This window comes from Scomber scombrus, chromosome 11, assembly GCF_963691925.1.
Source record: "Scomber scombrus chromosome 11, fScoSco1.1, whole genome shotgun sequence".
In the NCBI taxonomy this organism is placed as follows: Eukaryota; Metazoa; Chordata; class Actinopteri; order Scombriformes; family Scombridae; genus Scomber; species Scomber scombrus.
This window is the reverse complement of record NC_084980.1, coordinates 22,647,168-22,662,381: the sequence shown is the minus strand read 5'-3', so window position 1 is coordinate 22,662,381 and position 15,214 is coordinate 22,647,168. Positions and strand designations below refer to the sequence as shown.

The 15,214-nt window shown below is 35.5% G+C and overlaps 2 protein-coding genes across 2 annotated transcripts; one reads left to right on the top strand and one right to left on the bottom strand.

The window, feature by feature from the left end:
- The first annotated feature begins 538 nt into the window (after positions 1-538).
- Positions 539-7,164, top strand: LOC133990708 (sodium- and chloride-dependent betaine transporter-like). The gene is made up of 14 exons (XM_062429108.1): positions 539-719; positions 1,465-1,599; positions 1,786-1,923; positions 2,366-2,468; positions 2,889-3,021; positions 3,571-3,705; positions 4,100-4,203; positions 4,359-4,483; positions 5,479-5,591; positions 5,679-5,816; positions 5,914-6,016; positions 6,429-6,529; positions 6,789-6,959; positions 7,057-7,164. The coding sequence occupies exons 1-14, from the start codon at positions 539-541 to the stop codon at positions 7,162-7,164; spliced, it is 1,788 nt and encodes a 595-aa protein (XP_062285092.1).
- A 2,077-nt stretch (positions 7,165-9,241) lies between these two features.
- On the bottom strand, positions 9,242-14,545 carry LOC133990707 (sodium- and chloride-dependent betaine transporter-like). Its single transcript, XM_062429107.1, has 14 exons — positions 14,365-14,545; positions 14,135-14,269; positions 13,857-13,994; positions 13,479-13,581; positions 12,910-13,042; positions 12,250-12,384; positions 11,740-11,843; positions 11,419-11,543; positions 10,483-10,595; positions 10,251-10,388; positions 10,059-10,161; positions 9,771-9,871; positions 9,447-9,617; positions 9,242-9,349 (listed from the first exon to the last, which is right to left on the bottom strand). The coding sequence occupies exons 1-14, from the start codon at positions 14,543-14,545 to the stop codon at positions 9,242-9,244; spliced, it is 1,788 nt and encodes a 595-aa protein (XP_062285091.1).
- Between the last annotated feature and the right edge of the window lie 669 nt (positions 14,546-15,214).

Genomic DNA, 15,214 nt, shown 5'->3' with positions numbered 1-15,214 from the left:
ACTGTTGAATGTCAGGCTGCTTTGTGGCTCATAAAGGGTATTAATTATTATATAACTAGCGGCACAGCGGTACAATACTATACATTTGTTATATAATACTGGAGAATAACATTTTGGAGGTTAGTGGTTGTCTTCCTTTTTATATACCATTACCATGACCAGCATCTAGTTTTTGGTCTGTATTCACCTGACAAATATACATTTTCCCAAAAGCTCAAATTATACACAGCATCTTTAACCATGATTATGTGTATTACACTCATTTACACTGCTGAATCACTGAAATTAAATTGTGAAATATAATATACGTTTATTCAGGGTTATTGTAAGCAGGTTGCAGTTACATATTCTCACGATAAAACCTGATTATAAGATTAATAAAATACCTCTTTAAGCGCTCCACTGTGTTTTGCAAAACAAAAAACCAGAATGACTGGCTGTATATGGAAAATGATTGCTGGCTTTGAGATATTGATCTATTCAAATTAGGAGAATACATTATTAAATTGTAGTATTTTGGAATCATCACAGAAACACAATGGACACATTTCCTGATCTTGACATGAAGAGAGAAAGAAGGAAAAGAGAGAATCAGAGAGGGGATGGAGACAGAGGACAGTGGGCCAGTAAAAGAGAATATATTCTAGTTGTTGCAGGAAATGTGGTCGGCATGGGCAACGTTTGGAGATTTCCTTACCTCTGCTACAAGAATGGAGGAGGTAAATCATATTTTTTAATTAAATAAAGAGTTGATTATACTAAATTAATCTGTAATTTCCATGATCATACATATCGGAATTTATATATGTGGGTCAATGACGTATAAGGATTTATTTAAAAATAATAAATATGGGAATATCTATTGCAGTAATTCAAACATTAAGAAAGGTTGAGTACACATAAATACATATTAAAATAGTAAATTAGGTGTTTTATGTGTTTTTCCATCTCGATGAATTAGAACTGACCTTAAAAAAGTCATGTGGTGCGACCGTGATCTATCTTAAAATAAATGAATTTAAGTGTTTCGAAACAAATTATTTGCATGTCCTTTAAGTTTTTGTAAATAATAATCTCATATTTATGTTCTATTATGTCACAGTTGCCTTCTTAAATGTATGTAAGACTTATTTTTCCTGTAAATTGCTTAAAAATGATTGAAAAAATTTAAAAATACAATTCAGTTAAGCATACTGTATCAGTGATTAATATTAAAAGTGATATTTTACTCTGAATTTAATACAGTTATTGGTTTTATTGGTCGCACCACATGATGTTTTGTCACTTTAAATAACAGAAAAATTACTAATAACTTGTGGTTTTTGAAAAGTTAAAGTGATTTCATATAAATGAAAGGTACTACATATATATGGTATTTTTTAAAATCAATTTAAACCTTTTTCTAACTGAAACAAATGCAGTTAGACTGAACATGTCATAGGCACGTCATTGACCCATGTATAGGTGCCTTTCTGGTGCCATATGGTGTGTTAGCTGTGTTGGTTGGGATACCTCTGTTCCTACTGGAGAGTGCAGTTGGTCAATACACCCAGGAAGGATTCATCACCTGTTGGAGGAAACTGTGTCCACTGGCACAAGGTGACTTGATTTATGTTGAGATAAAAAATGTGACAATCAATAGTTAACATCTAAATTAAGAATCACAATAAGAAATCAAATTGTTTGTGTCTATTAATAACTCTGAATATGTTGTTACAATGAATATCTAACACTAGACTTAACGATTTAAAACTATTTTAATTTAACTATTTTTCTGTGTTTTAGGAATTGGATATGGACTTTTTGTGATGAAGCTTTATGGCTTCAGTTACATTTTAATCCAAGTGTGGGCTCTCTTCTACCTGGTGTTCTCATTCAGGTCCCAGCTCCCCTGGGCCACCTGTGACAACACCTGGAATACAGGTAAATGTTTGATTGTGGTTTACTCATAATTATATGAAAATGTTAGATAAACAGTGCCTTACGCTAGTCAATGTGAAGTTAAATACAATTATGTATTGTGGTGAAAAAGGAAAACGAAAGAACAAATGAGGACACACTGTCTACCAAAAACATACAACATATTGCCCTGTTCTCCTGTCTACAGCTGCAAGTACAACAAGGAGAGATTCACTAGAATTCAATAATAATATAGTAAGAAGAAAATCAATTAGAGCGTTGGTCATGAAACTGGGCATTTTTCTTCGTAGAAAATTACAATTTTATACTTGCTGAACTTTCTCTAAAGAGTAACCACTTGCTTTTATCTGTCGGGTTTGATTTATTTGTTGTGAAATGTTCTCTGTTAGTTTGCATGAATAGTTCCTCACATTTATCATCGTCGTCTGTTTGTTCTCTAAACCAGCAAACTGTATGGGCCTTCAGATTTTGGATTCTGTGTCGACAAATCTGACAGCAAATCAGACCATGTTGACCAACACCACGTCTGCTGCCACTGAGTTCTGGGAGTGAGTGTAACTACATGTTCCTTTAATTTAATTTAAAATCTGTCAAAGGATTGTAAAATGTCTTGTGACTGATGTTTGATGATGTCACCTCAGGTCATCTCAGCTCAGGCTTGGACAAAGCAAAATGTATAACAGAAAGCCTGCGTTACTTAGGCTGTGGAGTATGAAAGATGTGAAAATGAAATGAAAATGTGGCTAATTCCAGTATTCTTAAACAGTCTATGATTGCATTATGGGAAATGTAGGAATCTGTGTCTTTGTGGTATGATCTCTCTTTTTTCAATCAGCCTTTTCAACTTTATAAAAGTGCTTTCATAAATTGCACAATTGTACACGACCTTCACCTTTTGCGTGCTTTACACCAGTAAGTGCAGCATATGGTGTCACATTATTGTAATGTGTAATTTCCCCTCTCTACAGACGGAGGGTTCTGTCCATGTCTGCAGGTATTGAGGAGATGGGCAGTGTGAGATGGGAGTTGGTTTTGTGTCTTCTGGCCAGCTGGGTGTTCACATACTTCAGTATCTGGAAAAGTGTCAGATCCTCTGCAAAGGTGAGTTGATTTTTTAGTAGATGCAATAGAACTACTGTTAATATTATAACTGATAACTCATTTTAATTCATTACATTTAGTCAGTTGCTCACCTCCAACTCCCTGTGAATTTTAAATTTAAATATTTTCCTTTTGACTTTCAAGGCTTTGTATGGTCAGGCTACTAGCTTTATCATTGATATCATCTTATGAGCCACAGAGCAGCCTGAGATTCCTCTGCAATTATGTTTGTCAATGAATTGTATTTGCGGAAATTTCTTTTAAATTTTTTAGGAGACAGGATTGAAACTTTCATTTATTCAGAACCCATTTTTACAAATGTAAATATGTTTTTTATCCTGTTTTCATTTTTATTTTTGTATTCTCCTCCTTGTTTCACTGTTCTATTCTGTGTCATAGTTTTATATTCTTATTATAATCCATGATTTGCTTTACTCTGTGAAAATGTATTTAGATAAATGCTTTATACTGTAAATACAATTATAATTATTAATAGTTATTCCTGTTATTGCTGGCTATGACTGACTTATAATTGTGTGTTTTTTTAAGGTAGCGTACTTCAGTGCCACCTTCCCCTACTTGATGCTCCTGATACTGCTCATCAGGGGATTGACTTTACCTGGAGCTTGGGATGGGATCTACTACTACCTGTATCCAGATTTGAAAGGCCTGGCTAACCTAGAGGTATTTTAAATGACTTCATATTTACACCACGTACAGTCCATTGAGTCACTTAGGTTTTGTGAGATACAGACTGTCCAGACTAGTTAGTAATCCACCAGTCACGGGTAATATTACTAATCTGGATTCAGTTCAAAACTATTTGTATAGAGTTCATTTAGACATATTAATGTTCATCCAGTTAGTTTATGTATGTATTTGAATCTGTGATGAGAACGTGGCTACAGGAGACTTCATAATAGCCTAAAAATGTCCCATGCTGCCTGCAGGGGTGTAGCATAAGGATCTCACTTTGGAAAAAGACTCACGTTCAGAGAATGAACAGGATGCGTTTCTTTTATTTCAGTTTGCAGAACTCTTCACCACATTTATATGATATTTATTTGTTACATTACAGGTCTGGATAGAGGCAGGATCTCAAATATGCTTTTCCTATAGCCTGACTGCTGGAACTCTCAATGTTTTGAGCAGCTATAATGACTACAAGAACAACTGCTACAAGTAAGTATGAGTGGCAAAAAACAACAAAATAACAAATAGGGTCGATGAAGTTTACAATATATTAATATTACAATAAGTAAACAGTTCACACTAGCTAATATACCAATGCAAATGTCTCTCTTTGACAAGATATTCTGTCTCATTATGACCTCTAGGGACTGTTTTTGGCTCTGTCTGCTGAACAGTGGGACCAGTTTTGTTGCTGGATTTGTTGTCTTCTCTGTACTTGGATTCATGGCTCAGCAACAGGGTGTTACTGTCGACGCTGTGGCCGAGTCTGGTACATTCAAAGATCTAAGCTTTAAAAATGTTTGAATCACCTTCAGCTCAATGTTATCTCCTAAGAATTCATGTTAAAATCACAATAAAAGCATTTTCATGAACACATCCACATACTCACACACAAAGTTATACTAATAAAGGATGTGGCTGGTGATTTTCTACGTTTTTTTTCTTATTGACAATAAATCTCATAGTCATGTAACCTCATGTATAAAGCTTCATATATCTTATTCCTCTGTGCCGTAGACCTCGGTTGTTGACCAAAATCTATTAAAAACACGTCAGTGAGCCCCACCATTGCATTGGTTGACATGTTCCTTCAGCCTCAAGATTATGGTCCCCTTACTTTGTTAAAAAAACTGCTTCAAAGACAATAACTACATTGTTAACTTCTCAAAGAACTTAAGTACAAAGTCAAGATGTTGTGTTTTGTAGCACAAAAAGCTTGAAACTCTGTAAATGTGACTGCATTTCATCAAATGCTCAGTAGTTTCTGCCATACACTGAACTACTCTCTGGATACTGACAATGGGATCACTATTATTAATTTTTGGAGCTGTTTCTAAACAAAACTAAACTAAACCATCTATTCTAGACAAAGCAATATGTCATCCAGTGCAGTGGTGTGGCTCATTCACATGTTTTTAGTAGTTTTTGGACAACAACACAGGTTTACGATACAGAGAAATTAGATATATCAGGCTTTGAATATACACACAATACCTGTAAGTGGGATCATTTAAGTTGTGGATTTTGTTGACAATAAATAAAATGTAGAAAATTGCCAACCATATCCTTTAAAGATATTGAAGCCTAACCCTAACCCTAACCCTAATATGCTGCGTTCAGTAATGAAATACAGCTATTGAAATAAACTAAAATAGACAATTGCCAGCCTCGTCTTTTACATATATTGAAATAACAATTTGTTTAATGATGAAATCTACCTACAGAAAGAACATACTTTCCACCTTGCCTATTTCCAATTCACAGGTCCAGGTTTGGCCTTCATTGCTTACCCTCAGGCAACAGCTATGATTCCTTTCCCACAGCTCTGGACTGTCTGCTTTTTCCTGATGCTGATCTTCCTCAGTGCTGACACACATGTATGTTGCTTAATTGTATTACCAACTAATTAATAACTAATACACTACATGCACAAACTAATGTACTGATTTTATTTTGTCCCCCAGTTTGTGGAAGTTGAGTCCTTTATCACCTCAATAAGCGACTTGTTTCCGAAGCTGTTTCGTAAACCAGGAAGAAATGAGATTTTTGTGCTCATCATTTGTTCATCCTTCTTCCTCATACATCTGATTTTGGTCACTGAGGTGAATAAAATAAGTCCATGAAAACACATTGAAACAACACAAAATATGTTAAAAAAAACAATTTCACATATTCAAATCTTGTCTCTTCCGGCTCTAGGGAGGAATTTATATTTTCCAGCTTATTGATTATTATGGTTGTACCAGAGCTTTTCATTATTTCACGGCTTTATCTCAGTGTCTGGCTCTGGCTTGGGGTTTTGGTGAGCAAAAAAACATTTATATATCCAATTTTCTCATTATAAGACCTGACTGTTTGTGATTCAAATGTTTTTGTTTTCAATAATAAGTCATGTGATTATATCTGTCTTTTATTTTGCCCCATGTCACAAGACAGGATAAATATAAATGCTTCTAAGTTGAGTGTTTTCTATTATTTGATTTGATGGCCTAGGCCCGACTGTTTCCATTGCCTGAATGTAACCAAATTTTTTAAAGTGACTGTTTATCCTGTACATTATTTGCATTCATTCACATTTTAGCTACAATACCCTACAATACTGATAAAAACCTCCATATGACTTTGAAACAAGAGTTCAACACACTGCAACTTTAAAAAGACATGCAAATCTCGGGTCCAACATAGAAACTACTCTCTATCTAAATTCCCATCAGGTGCTGACCGTATTATTAACATCATTGAGGACATGACTGGACAGAGACCATCTGTTTTCTTCAAAGTGTGCTGGAGATACATCATTCCTCTGCTGTCACTGGTGAGTCAGAAAAGGTTTCATAGACTGTATTTAGTTTCATTAATTGGTAAAACTCTTAACAGCCAGTTTTCACAGTCACTCCAGCAAAAATAAGCTTGCTTTTCTACAGTTTGAAAAGTATTTTATCAACAATAAATTACATTTTGTGCTGAAAACTATAGGCTACTTATAAGTGTTTCTGTATTTATTAATTTCTTCTTTTTTGTTTTTCATTAAACTCTATTTTGTTCTCTCTAATAAACTCTCCATACCATCTTAGATTTCCTTTATCCTGTACCTGATTGATTACACACACCTCAAGATTAACGACTGGTACGTTTACCCCGACTGGGCGTACACCATCGGCTGGACCATGACTCTCTCCTCTATTCTCATGGTGCCGCTTTGGGCAGCTGGACAGATGTGTTTTACAGCAGGCACCTTCAGACAGGTGAGTGTTCAAAAGAGTGGATGCCTCAATAAAAGCTTCTTTGTCATCCCAATGATTACTGTTGTGTTTTAACTTACGTACTCATCCTTTTTCTCAGCGTTTGTCTGTCCTTCTTCATCCTGTTGAAGATCCAGTCTCACAGAGGAGAAAAATGGAAGAGGATGGGTTACATGTGGAGCTGAGGACGTCTGGAGAGACAACTTAGTCCTATCTGCAAAGTCATGTTAGCTAGAAACCTTTTCTGTCATTGTTTAAAGGGGACCTATTATGCTAATTTCCAGCTCTATATTTTTATCTTTACGCTGCCCCTCAGTTCAGTCTCTGTCTATAACAGGCTGTCTTAGCTCCTGTCTCTTTAAGGCTGCCCTTCCAATGACCCTATTATCCGGGTGTGGGTAGTCTTGTTAAATTACCGTTGATGCAAACCCAACATTCCTTGCTATATTTCTTCAAATACCTCATTACTTGACAGTTTTACCATGAGCACGCAACATTTTAACATTATGACTGAAAATAAGGAAAAGCATAACAGGTCCCCTTTAAGCTTACAGTTTTCAGTGTGTTTAAGATTTATTTAAAGACAGATTTTTGTACTGAAATTATAAGTTGATGAATTAATGGATCGTCTATCATGTAAGTCAAATGGTTTTTGCTTGTTCCAACATGTTAAATGTGAGTATTTGCAGCTTTATATCAATAAAGCAAATAAATAAAATAGTTTGTAGGCTCTGTTTTGTAACTATCACTTAATTTTTTTGATTTTTAATTTCTTTTTAACATACTATTGATTAAACATTTAATCAGTTAAAGACTGATTTCATAAGTTTGTACCCTAGATCTATGATTGTGGTGAGGTGTTACTGATGTCTGGGTGTTTTATTTTAGATTTTCACAAGTAAAATAAAGACTACCATTGAAGATTACTGAGGCACATATTAAACTTCTCACAGACGTATGTAGAGAGTTAACCCAAAGTTTAGATGATATATATTTTTCATTTCAAAATGGATACAAGATGTCTTCTACTTCCATAAAATCCATTCTGAAAACCTCAAATTTCCACATCAAAAATGTGTAAGTTGCATACTAGACCTTGACCTTCAAACTACACAGTCACCCATAAAGTTGGAATAAAATATACCTGGTATAGTGTACCTCTTTCCATGAAATGATTGTGAAAATGTGATTTATTCTTGATAGATAAAGTGTATATATTCTCAAAATTGTATTGATCAATCTCATTGCACCTGGTCAAAGGCGATTACTGATGTGTATAATTAGAAAATAAAAAGAGGAATGTGTCTGAAAACAAAATTATTCCAACTTTATGGGCGACCGTGTAGTTATGATGCTAAAAATCATACTCATAGGCACATGAATTAAACTCAAATTTATGGTCATCACAGAGAAACCAATTCTGCAGATAAATATAGAAGATCCTTTCCTTCTGCACAGTGAAGCTCAAACAGTCAGTAAAGTAACAACAATAACACATTCTCATTTATGTATTTATTGTGACTATGTAAAGTATTAAACATAGATGTTTCCATTTGACGTACATACTGTACAATTGTTGTACCATTTTAAAAATGTTTCTTAAAGTTCAAAGTTGGATTCAATGTCAAAAAGCTTGCACCATGGTTTTAGAGGAAAAACATACAGTTTGTCTTGTATACATTAGACTCAAACATGATCAAGTCAATGTGTGAACCTTTCCGATGCAGTTGTTCGTTCAGCAGCTGCTATATCAGCTGATTTTGCATGTGTGTATAGAACAGTGTCATCTGCATATATTTACACTTCTACAGTGTGTCGCACACTTTAACTGACTGTATCCTGATAGATATTCATGGATGGAGAGGGGCTGTATACTTAATGTGACAAACTGCTGACTGCTGACAAATAACCATTGGTATTATGGAAAATGGTAAATGTAATTTCTGATGTAATTTGACCAGTTTAAGATGACTAATGTTTTACTTTTCAAAATGTCATTATACCATGTTATACTTGTTGGAGACTGACACTAAACATGGTGTATGATGTGACAAACTATACAGTGTATCACCATTTTTAAATGATTTTACTCTGTTCCCTCACTAGAAATGTATGTGGATACATACATATCCAAACCTTGAGTTAAATCTACAGATAATTCAGTGAATTCATCAACTAAACATTTTAGCACAAACATCTGTCTGTAAGTACATCTTAGCCATGGTGAATACTAAAAACTTAAACAATGACAGAAGTGTCTAGCTAAAGTAATTCTTCAGATGGCACTAAGTTGTCTCTCCAGACGTCCTCAGCTCCACATGTAACCCATCCTCTTCCATTTTTCTCCTCTGTGAGACTGGATCTTCAACAGGATGAAGAAGGACAGACAAACGCTGAGAAAAAGGATGAGTACGTAAGTTAAAACACAACAGTAATCATTGGGATGACAAAGAAGCTTTTATTGAGGCATCCACTCTTTTGAACACTGACCTGTCTGAAGGTGCCTGCTGTAAAACACATCTGTCCAGCTGCCCAAAGCGGCACCATGAGAATAGAGGAGAGAGTCATGGTCCAGCCTAGAGTGTATGCCCAGTCAGGGTAAACGTACCTGTCGTTAATCCTCAGGTGTGTGTAATCAACCAGGTACAGGATAAAGGAAGTCTAAGAAGGTACGGAGAGTTTTTTTTCAGATATGAATAAGTAAAGAAGCACTTAAAAGTAGCCAATGGTCTTCAGCACAAAATGTAATTTACTGTTGCTAAAACACTTTTCACACTTTAGAAAAGCAAGATTACTTTTGCTGGACTGACTTACCAGTGACAGCAGAGGAATGATGTATCTCCAGCACACTTTGAAGAAAACAGATGGTCTCTGTCCAGTCATGTCCTCAATGATGTTAATAATACGGTCAGCACCTGATGGGAATTCAGATTGTACATTAGACTCGTTTCTACATGATTCATCCCATCTTTTGACATGGTGCAATATGAAAAACGATATAATCTGATGATCTATTAAAAACAAAAACATTTGAAACACAAATACAAACAAAGTCAGATCATTTAAAACATTTTTATATACTATAAAAGCATTTATCCTTACCAAAACCCCAAGCCAGAGCCAGACACTGAGATAAAGCCGTGAAATAATGAAAAGCTCTGGTACAACCATAATAATCAAGAAGCTGGAAAATGTAAATCCCACCCTAGAGCCGGAAGAGACAAGATATGAATATGACAAATTAAAAAAAGAAAAAAAATGTATCTTGTTTCATTGTGTTTTTATTTTATTCACCTCAGTGACCAAAATCAGATGTATGAGGAAGAAGGATGAACAAATGATGAGCACAAAGATCTCATGTCTTCCTGGTTTACGAAGCACTTTCGGAAACAAGTCGCTTATTGCGGCAATAAAACACTCAGCTGCCACAAACTGGGGACAAAATAAAATCAGTATACAACTAGATTAGTTTCTTCCTGCAGTGTATTAGATATTAATTAGTTGATAATACAATAAAATAACATACATGACTGTCAATGCAGAGGAAGATCAGCATCAGGAAAAAGCAGACAGTCCAGAGCTGTGGAAAAGGAATCATAGCCGTTGCCTGAGGGTAAGCAATGAAGGCCAAACCTGGACCTGTGGATTGGAAATAGGCAAGGTGGAAAGTATGTTCTTTCTGTAGCTGGTTTTCATCATTGAACAAATTGTTATTTCAATATATATAAAACACAAGGCTAGTAATTGTCTAAATTATATGCATTGTTGGCAAATCTTATGTGCAGTGCCAAACTAAAACATTTCATGAATCCTACATACAAGTGTTGTGTGTGTATCCAAAGATGTAGACCTGTTGAACTTGTTGTTCAAAAACTATTAAAGACTCATGATGACTAAGGAACATCGTTGCATTAGATGAGATATTGTTTTGACTCAAAGAGTTTGTTTACGTTAGTTAGAAACAGCTCCGAAGACTAATAACAGTGAACCCATTTTCAGTATCCAGAGAGTAGTTCAGTGCATGGCAGACACTACTGAGCATTTGTGGAAATGCAGTCACATTTACAGAGTTACAAGCTTTTTGTGCTACATAACTTGACTTTGTATTTAGGTTCTTAAAGAAATTAACAATGTAGTTATTGTCTTTGAAGCGGTTTCTCAACAAACTAAGGGGACCATAATCTTGAGGCCAAAGGAACATGTTGCCCAGTGCAATGGTGGGGCTCACTGACATGTTTTTAATAGATTTTGGACAACAATCAAGGTCTACGGCACAGAGGGATAAGATATATGAAGCTTAATACATAAGGTTACATCAATGTGAGATTTATTGTCAATAAAAATGTAGAAAATCACCAGCTATATCCTTTATCAGTATAATGTTGTGTGTGAGTATGTGGATGTGTTCATGAAAATGCTTTTATTGTGATTTTAACAGGAAATCTTGGGAGACTGAATGTACCAGACTCAGCCACAGCGTCGACAGTAACACCCTGTTTCTGAGCCATGAATCCAAGTACAGAGAAGACGACAAATCCAGCAACAAAACTGGTCCCACTGTTCAGCAGACAGAGCCAAAAACAGTCGCTAGATATTGCAATGAGACAGAATACCATGTCAAAGAGAGACATTTGCATTGTATTGATTATACTACCAATTTAAAATGGTGACGTGGCATATATTTGTTATTTTGCATTAGATATTTAACTCTTATTCTACTCATTCAAACATCACACACATTAAAGAGCTATTATACAACTAATTGTTTGCTGCTTATACTTACTTGTAGCAGTTGTTCTTGTTATCATTATAGCTGCTCAAAACACCAAGAGTTCCTGAGGTCAGGCCGTAGGAGAAGCATATTTGAGATCCTGCCTCTATCCAGACCTGTAATGTAACAAATAAATATAATACATACACGGTGGAGAGTTGTTCATACTGAAATAAAAGTAACATTTACAGTTAATTCTCTATAGAGAGTCAGTTTCCAAAACATCTCCTCTGCAGGCAGCACAGCATCACCTGGATGACGTCAATAGTCACCTAGCCTGACGTCTCCTGTAGCCAAGCTCTCGTCATAGATTCAAATACGTACATAAACTAATTGGATCAACATTAAAATGTCTGAATAAACTCTTCAAAACTGTTTTGCACTGGATTCAGAAGATCAAATTGGACACACAAGTTAGAAATATAAATTGTCACTGGTGGATTACAAACCAGTCTGGACAGTCTTTCTCTCACATGTCATTAAATAACTCAATGGACTGTACATGGTATAAATATAAAATACCTCAAGGTTAGCCAGGCCTTTCAAATCTGGATACAGGTAGTAGTAGATCCCATCCCAAGCTCCAGGTAAAGTCAATCCCCTGATGAGCAGTATCAGGAGCATCACGTAGGGGAAGGTGGCAGTGAAGTACGCTACCTTAAAAAAAACATGATCTTTTTTTGTCATAACCAAAACTTAACCAAACTTAATTGTAGCTACTATTGATAATGATAATTTGGTTCACAGTATATGGCACTTTCCTAAACAGAGTTGCAAAATGCACAACAAAAAAGTAAAGCAATACATGCTATAACGATTACATTAGAAACTATAATAGATAGAATAAACACAATAAAAACATATTTGCATCAAAAAAATGTTTTAAAAGAATGCAAGTTTCAATACAGTCCTCTCGAAATTACATTTATATACAACACTTTTTTTTTACCACATACAACACGTTCGTAAACAAAAAAGTACTGCTGTGAAATCTCAGGCTGCTCTGTGGCTCATATCAATGACATAACAAGTGGTCTGACTTGCAAAACCTTAAAAGTTATGAGCAAAATACTACAATCAGTTATAAAACTCATCGGGAATTGGAGGCTTCATTTACTTAATGAAAATATTAACATTAACAGTGGTTATGCAGTTAACCTTTAGGATAAAATATCAACTCACCTTTGCAGAGGATTTGACACCTTTCCAGATACTGAAGTATGTGAACACCCAGCTGGCCAGAAGACACAAAACCAGCTCCCATCTCACACTGCCCAGCTCCTCAATGCCTGCAGACATGCCCAGCATCCTCCGTCTGAGGAGAGGAGAAATTACAGATTTTACTACTATTTGTAGGCAAGTTGTATTCAAGAGGACTTACATAGGGACTGAGACCATACACTCATTAGAGTGTACACGGTTTACTGAGGCTATAAATCAAGTGAGAAGTTGTTTTATTTTTCCATAGACTGATATGAAGCCAGTTGAGTCAGTTCATGATGGCCATCCTATAGAAAAAGCAGGTTTAAGTCACTTTTGCATTGACCTGTAACTATCCGCTTGAATGCAGTTGATTAGTATCTTTCATTAGAAGCCACTTGGCTCCTTGTTCACATATTTCATACTTTACGGCCCAAGTTTCAAACACAGGCTTTCTGTTAGGGTGACATCATTAAGCTTCAATCACAAGACATTTTAAAAACCTTAAACAACTTTAAATGGACAATAAAAGAACAGGCATTTAGACTCACTCCCAGAACTCAGTAGCAGCAGAGGTGGTGTTGGTCAACATGGTCTGATTTGCTGTCAGATTTGTCGGCACAGAATCCGAAATCTGAAGGCCCTTACAGTTCGCTGGTTTAGAGAACAGATGAGAATGATTAATGTTTTTAAAACATTATTATTCATACAAACTAACAGAGAACATTTGACAACAGGCAGCACACAGAATATCTGAATTTCAATCAAATAGTGAAGAACTGACATAAATTGCAAGCTGTTACTGGTGGGAGCTTTTGAGAAAGTTTGACTTTCTTGTTTCTATATTGGTATTTAATTCCAATGAATCTCTCCTTGTTGAACTTGCAAATGTAGACATAATGTGAAACTGTCTACAGTCAAATATTTACCTGTATTCCAGGTGTTATCACAGGTGACCCAGGGGAGCTGGGACCTGAATGAGAACACCAGGTAGAAGAGAGCCCAGACTTGGATTAAAATGTAGCAGAAGTCATAAAGTCTCATCACAAATTGTGCATATCCAATTCCTAAAACACAGAAAAAAGTTAAATAGTTTTATATCTTTAGATCTAGTTTAGATATGCATTTGAGCAACATGTTTAGAGTTAGTATTAGACACAAACAACTTGATTCCTTATCATTTTTATCTCAACATAAATCAAGTCACCTTGTGCCAGTGGACACAGTTTTCTCCAACAGGTGATGAATCCTTCCTGGGTGTATTGACCAACTGAACTCTCCAGTAGGAACAGAGGTATCCCAACCAACACAGCTAACACGCCATATGGCACCAGAAAGGCACCTATATGTATATAAATAGAGAGACATGTATACTCATGGAAATTACAGATTAATTTAGTTTAATCAACTCTTGACTTAATTCAAAATATCATTTACCTCCTCCATTCTTGTAGCAGAGGTAAGGAAATCTCCAAACGTTGCCCATGCCAACCACATTTCCTGCAACAACTAGAATATATTCTCTTTTACTGGCCCACTGTCCTCTGTCTCCATCCCCTCTCTGATTCTCTCTTCTCCTTCTTTCTCTTTTCATGTCAAGATCAGGAACTTCATCCATTATGTGTTTCTGTGATGATTCCTAAATACTGCTGAAATACTGCCGACACTGATCTGTACTGCTTTTTATCAAGTCTTTTTTCCAATTTGAATATATCAATATGTCAAAGCCAGCGATCATTTTAAATACAACGCCAGACATTCTGGTTTTTTATATATTGACATTGACGGCTCCCAGTGTGTACACACTGAAGTTAAGATTTGCTTCTAATTTTATTTCTGCTTCCAAAGTAAATGGGTTTCATCCTCTAGTGACTATAGATATATGTACAAAATGATATGACATTATATTCAATAATTGAGATATGTCAACCAAAGTTGCTGTACAACTGAAAAACTGCATTCACAGTCCAGCAAAGAGTTCACTTTTCTATTCTTGGTTTTCTCCCGTTTGTTCATTGGTTCAGCATTATATTTGAGTTTCATGTTAAATAATATGATTGACCTGCTGTGGATACACTCTGTCCAAACCTTAAGTTAACTTTACAGATAATTGATACTTATTGTTATCAATAGTGAAATCTTCAGTCAGACTCTGGGCTACTTAAAATAATTTTTAGCTACTTAAAAATAAAAATGTCCTGACAGCTCTGATGGGGTTGAAGGTACATCCATAAGTTTTGATGCATTATAAACAATAAAACCATATAAACCTGAGCCTGTGATCAAC

Coding starts and splice junctions, on each gene's coding strand:
- LOC133990707 (XM_062429107.1), bottom strand. CDS start 14,545: ATGGATGAAGTTCCTGATCTTGACATGAAAAGAGAAAGAAGGAGAAGA. Junction 11,544..11,739: donor AACAAGAACAACTGCTACAA/GTAAGTATAAGC, acceptor TGCAATATCTAG/CGACTGTTTTTGGCTCTGTC. Junction 10,596..11,418: donor CGACGCTGTGGCTGAGTCTG/GTACATTCAGTC, acceptor TCCAATCCACAG/GTCCAGGTTTGGCCTTCATT.
- LOC133990708 (XM_062429108.1), top strand. CDS start 539: ATGGACACATTTCCTGATCTTGACATGAAGAGAGAAAGAAGGAAAAGA. Junction 720..1,464: donor CTGCTACAAGAATGGAGGAG/GTAAATCATATT, acceptor ACCCATGTATAG/GTGCCTTTCTGGTGCCATAT. Junction 4,204..4,358: donor TACAAGAACAACTGCTACAA/GTAAGTATGAGT, acceptor TATGACCTCTAG/GGACTGTTTTTGGCTCTGTC.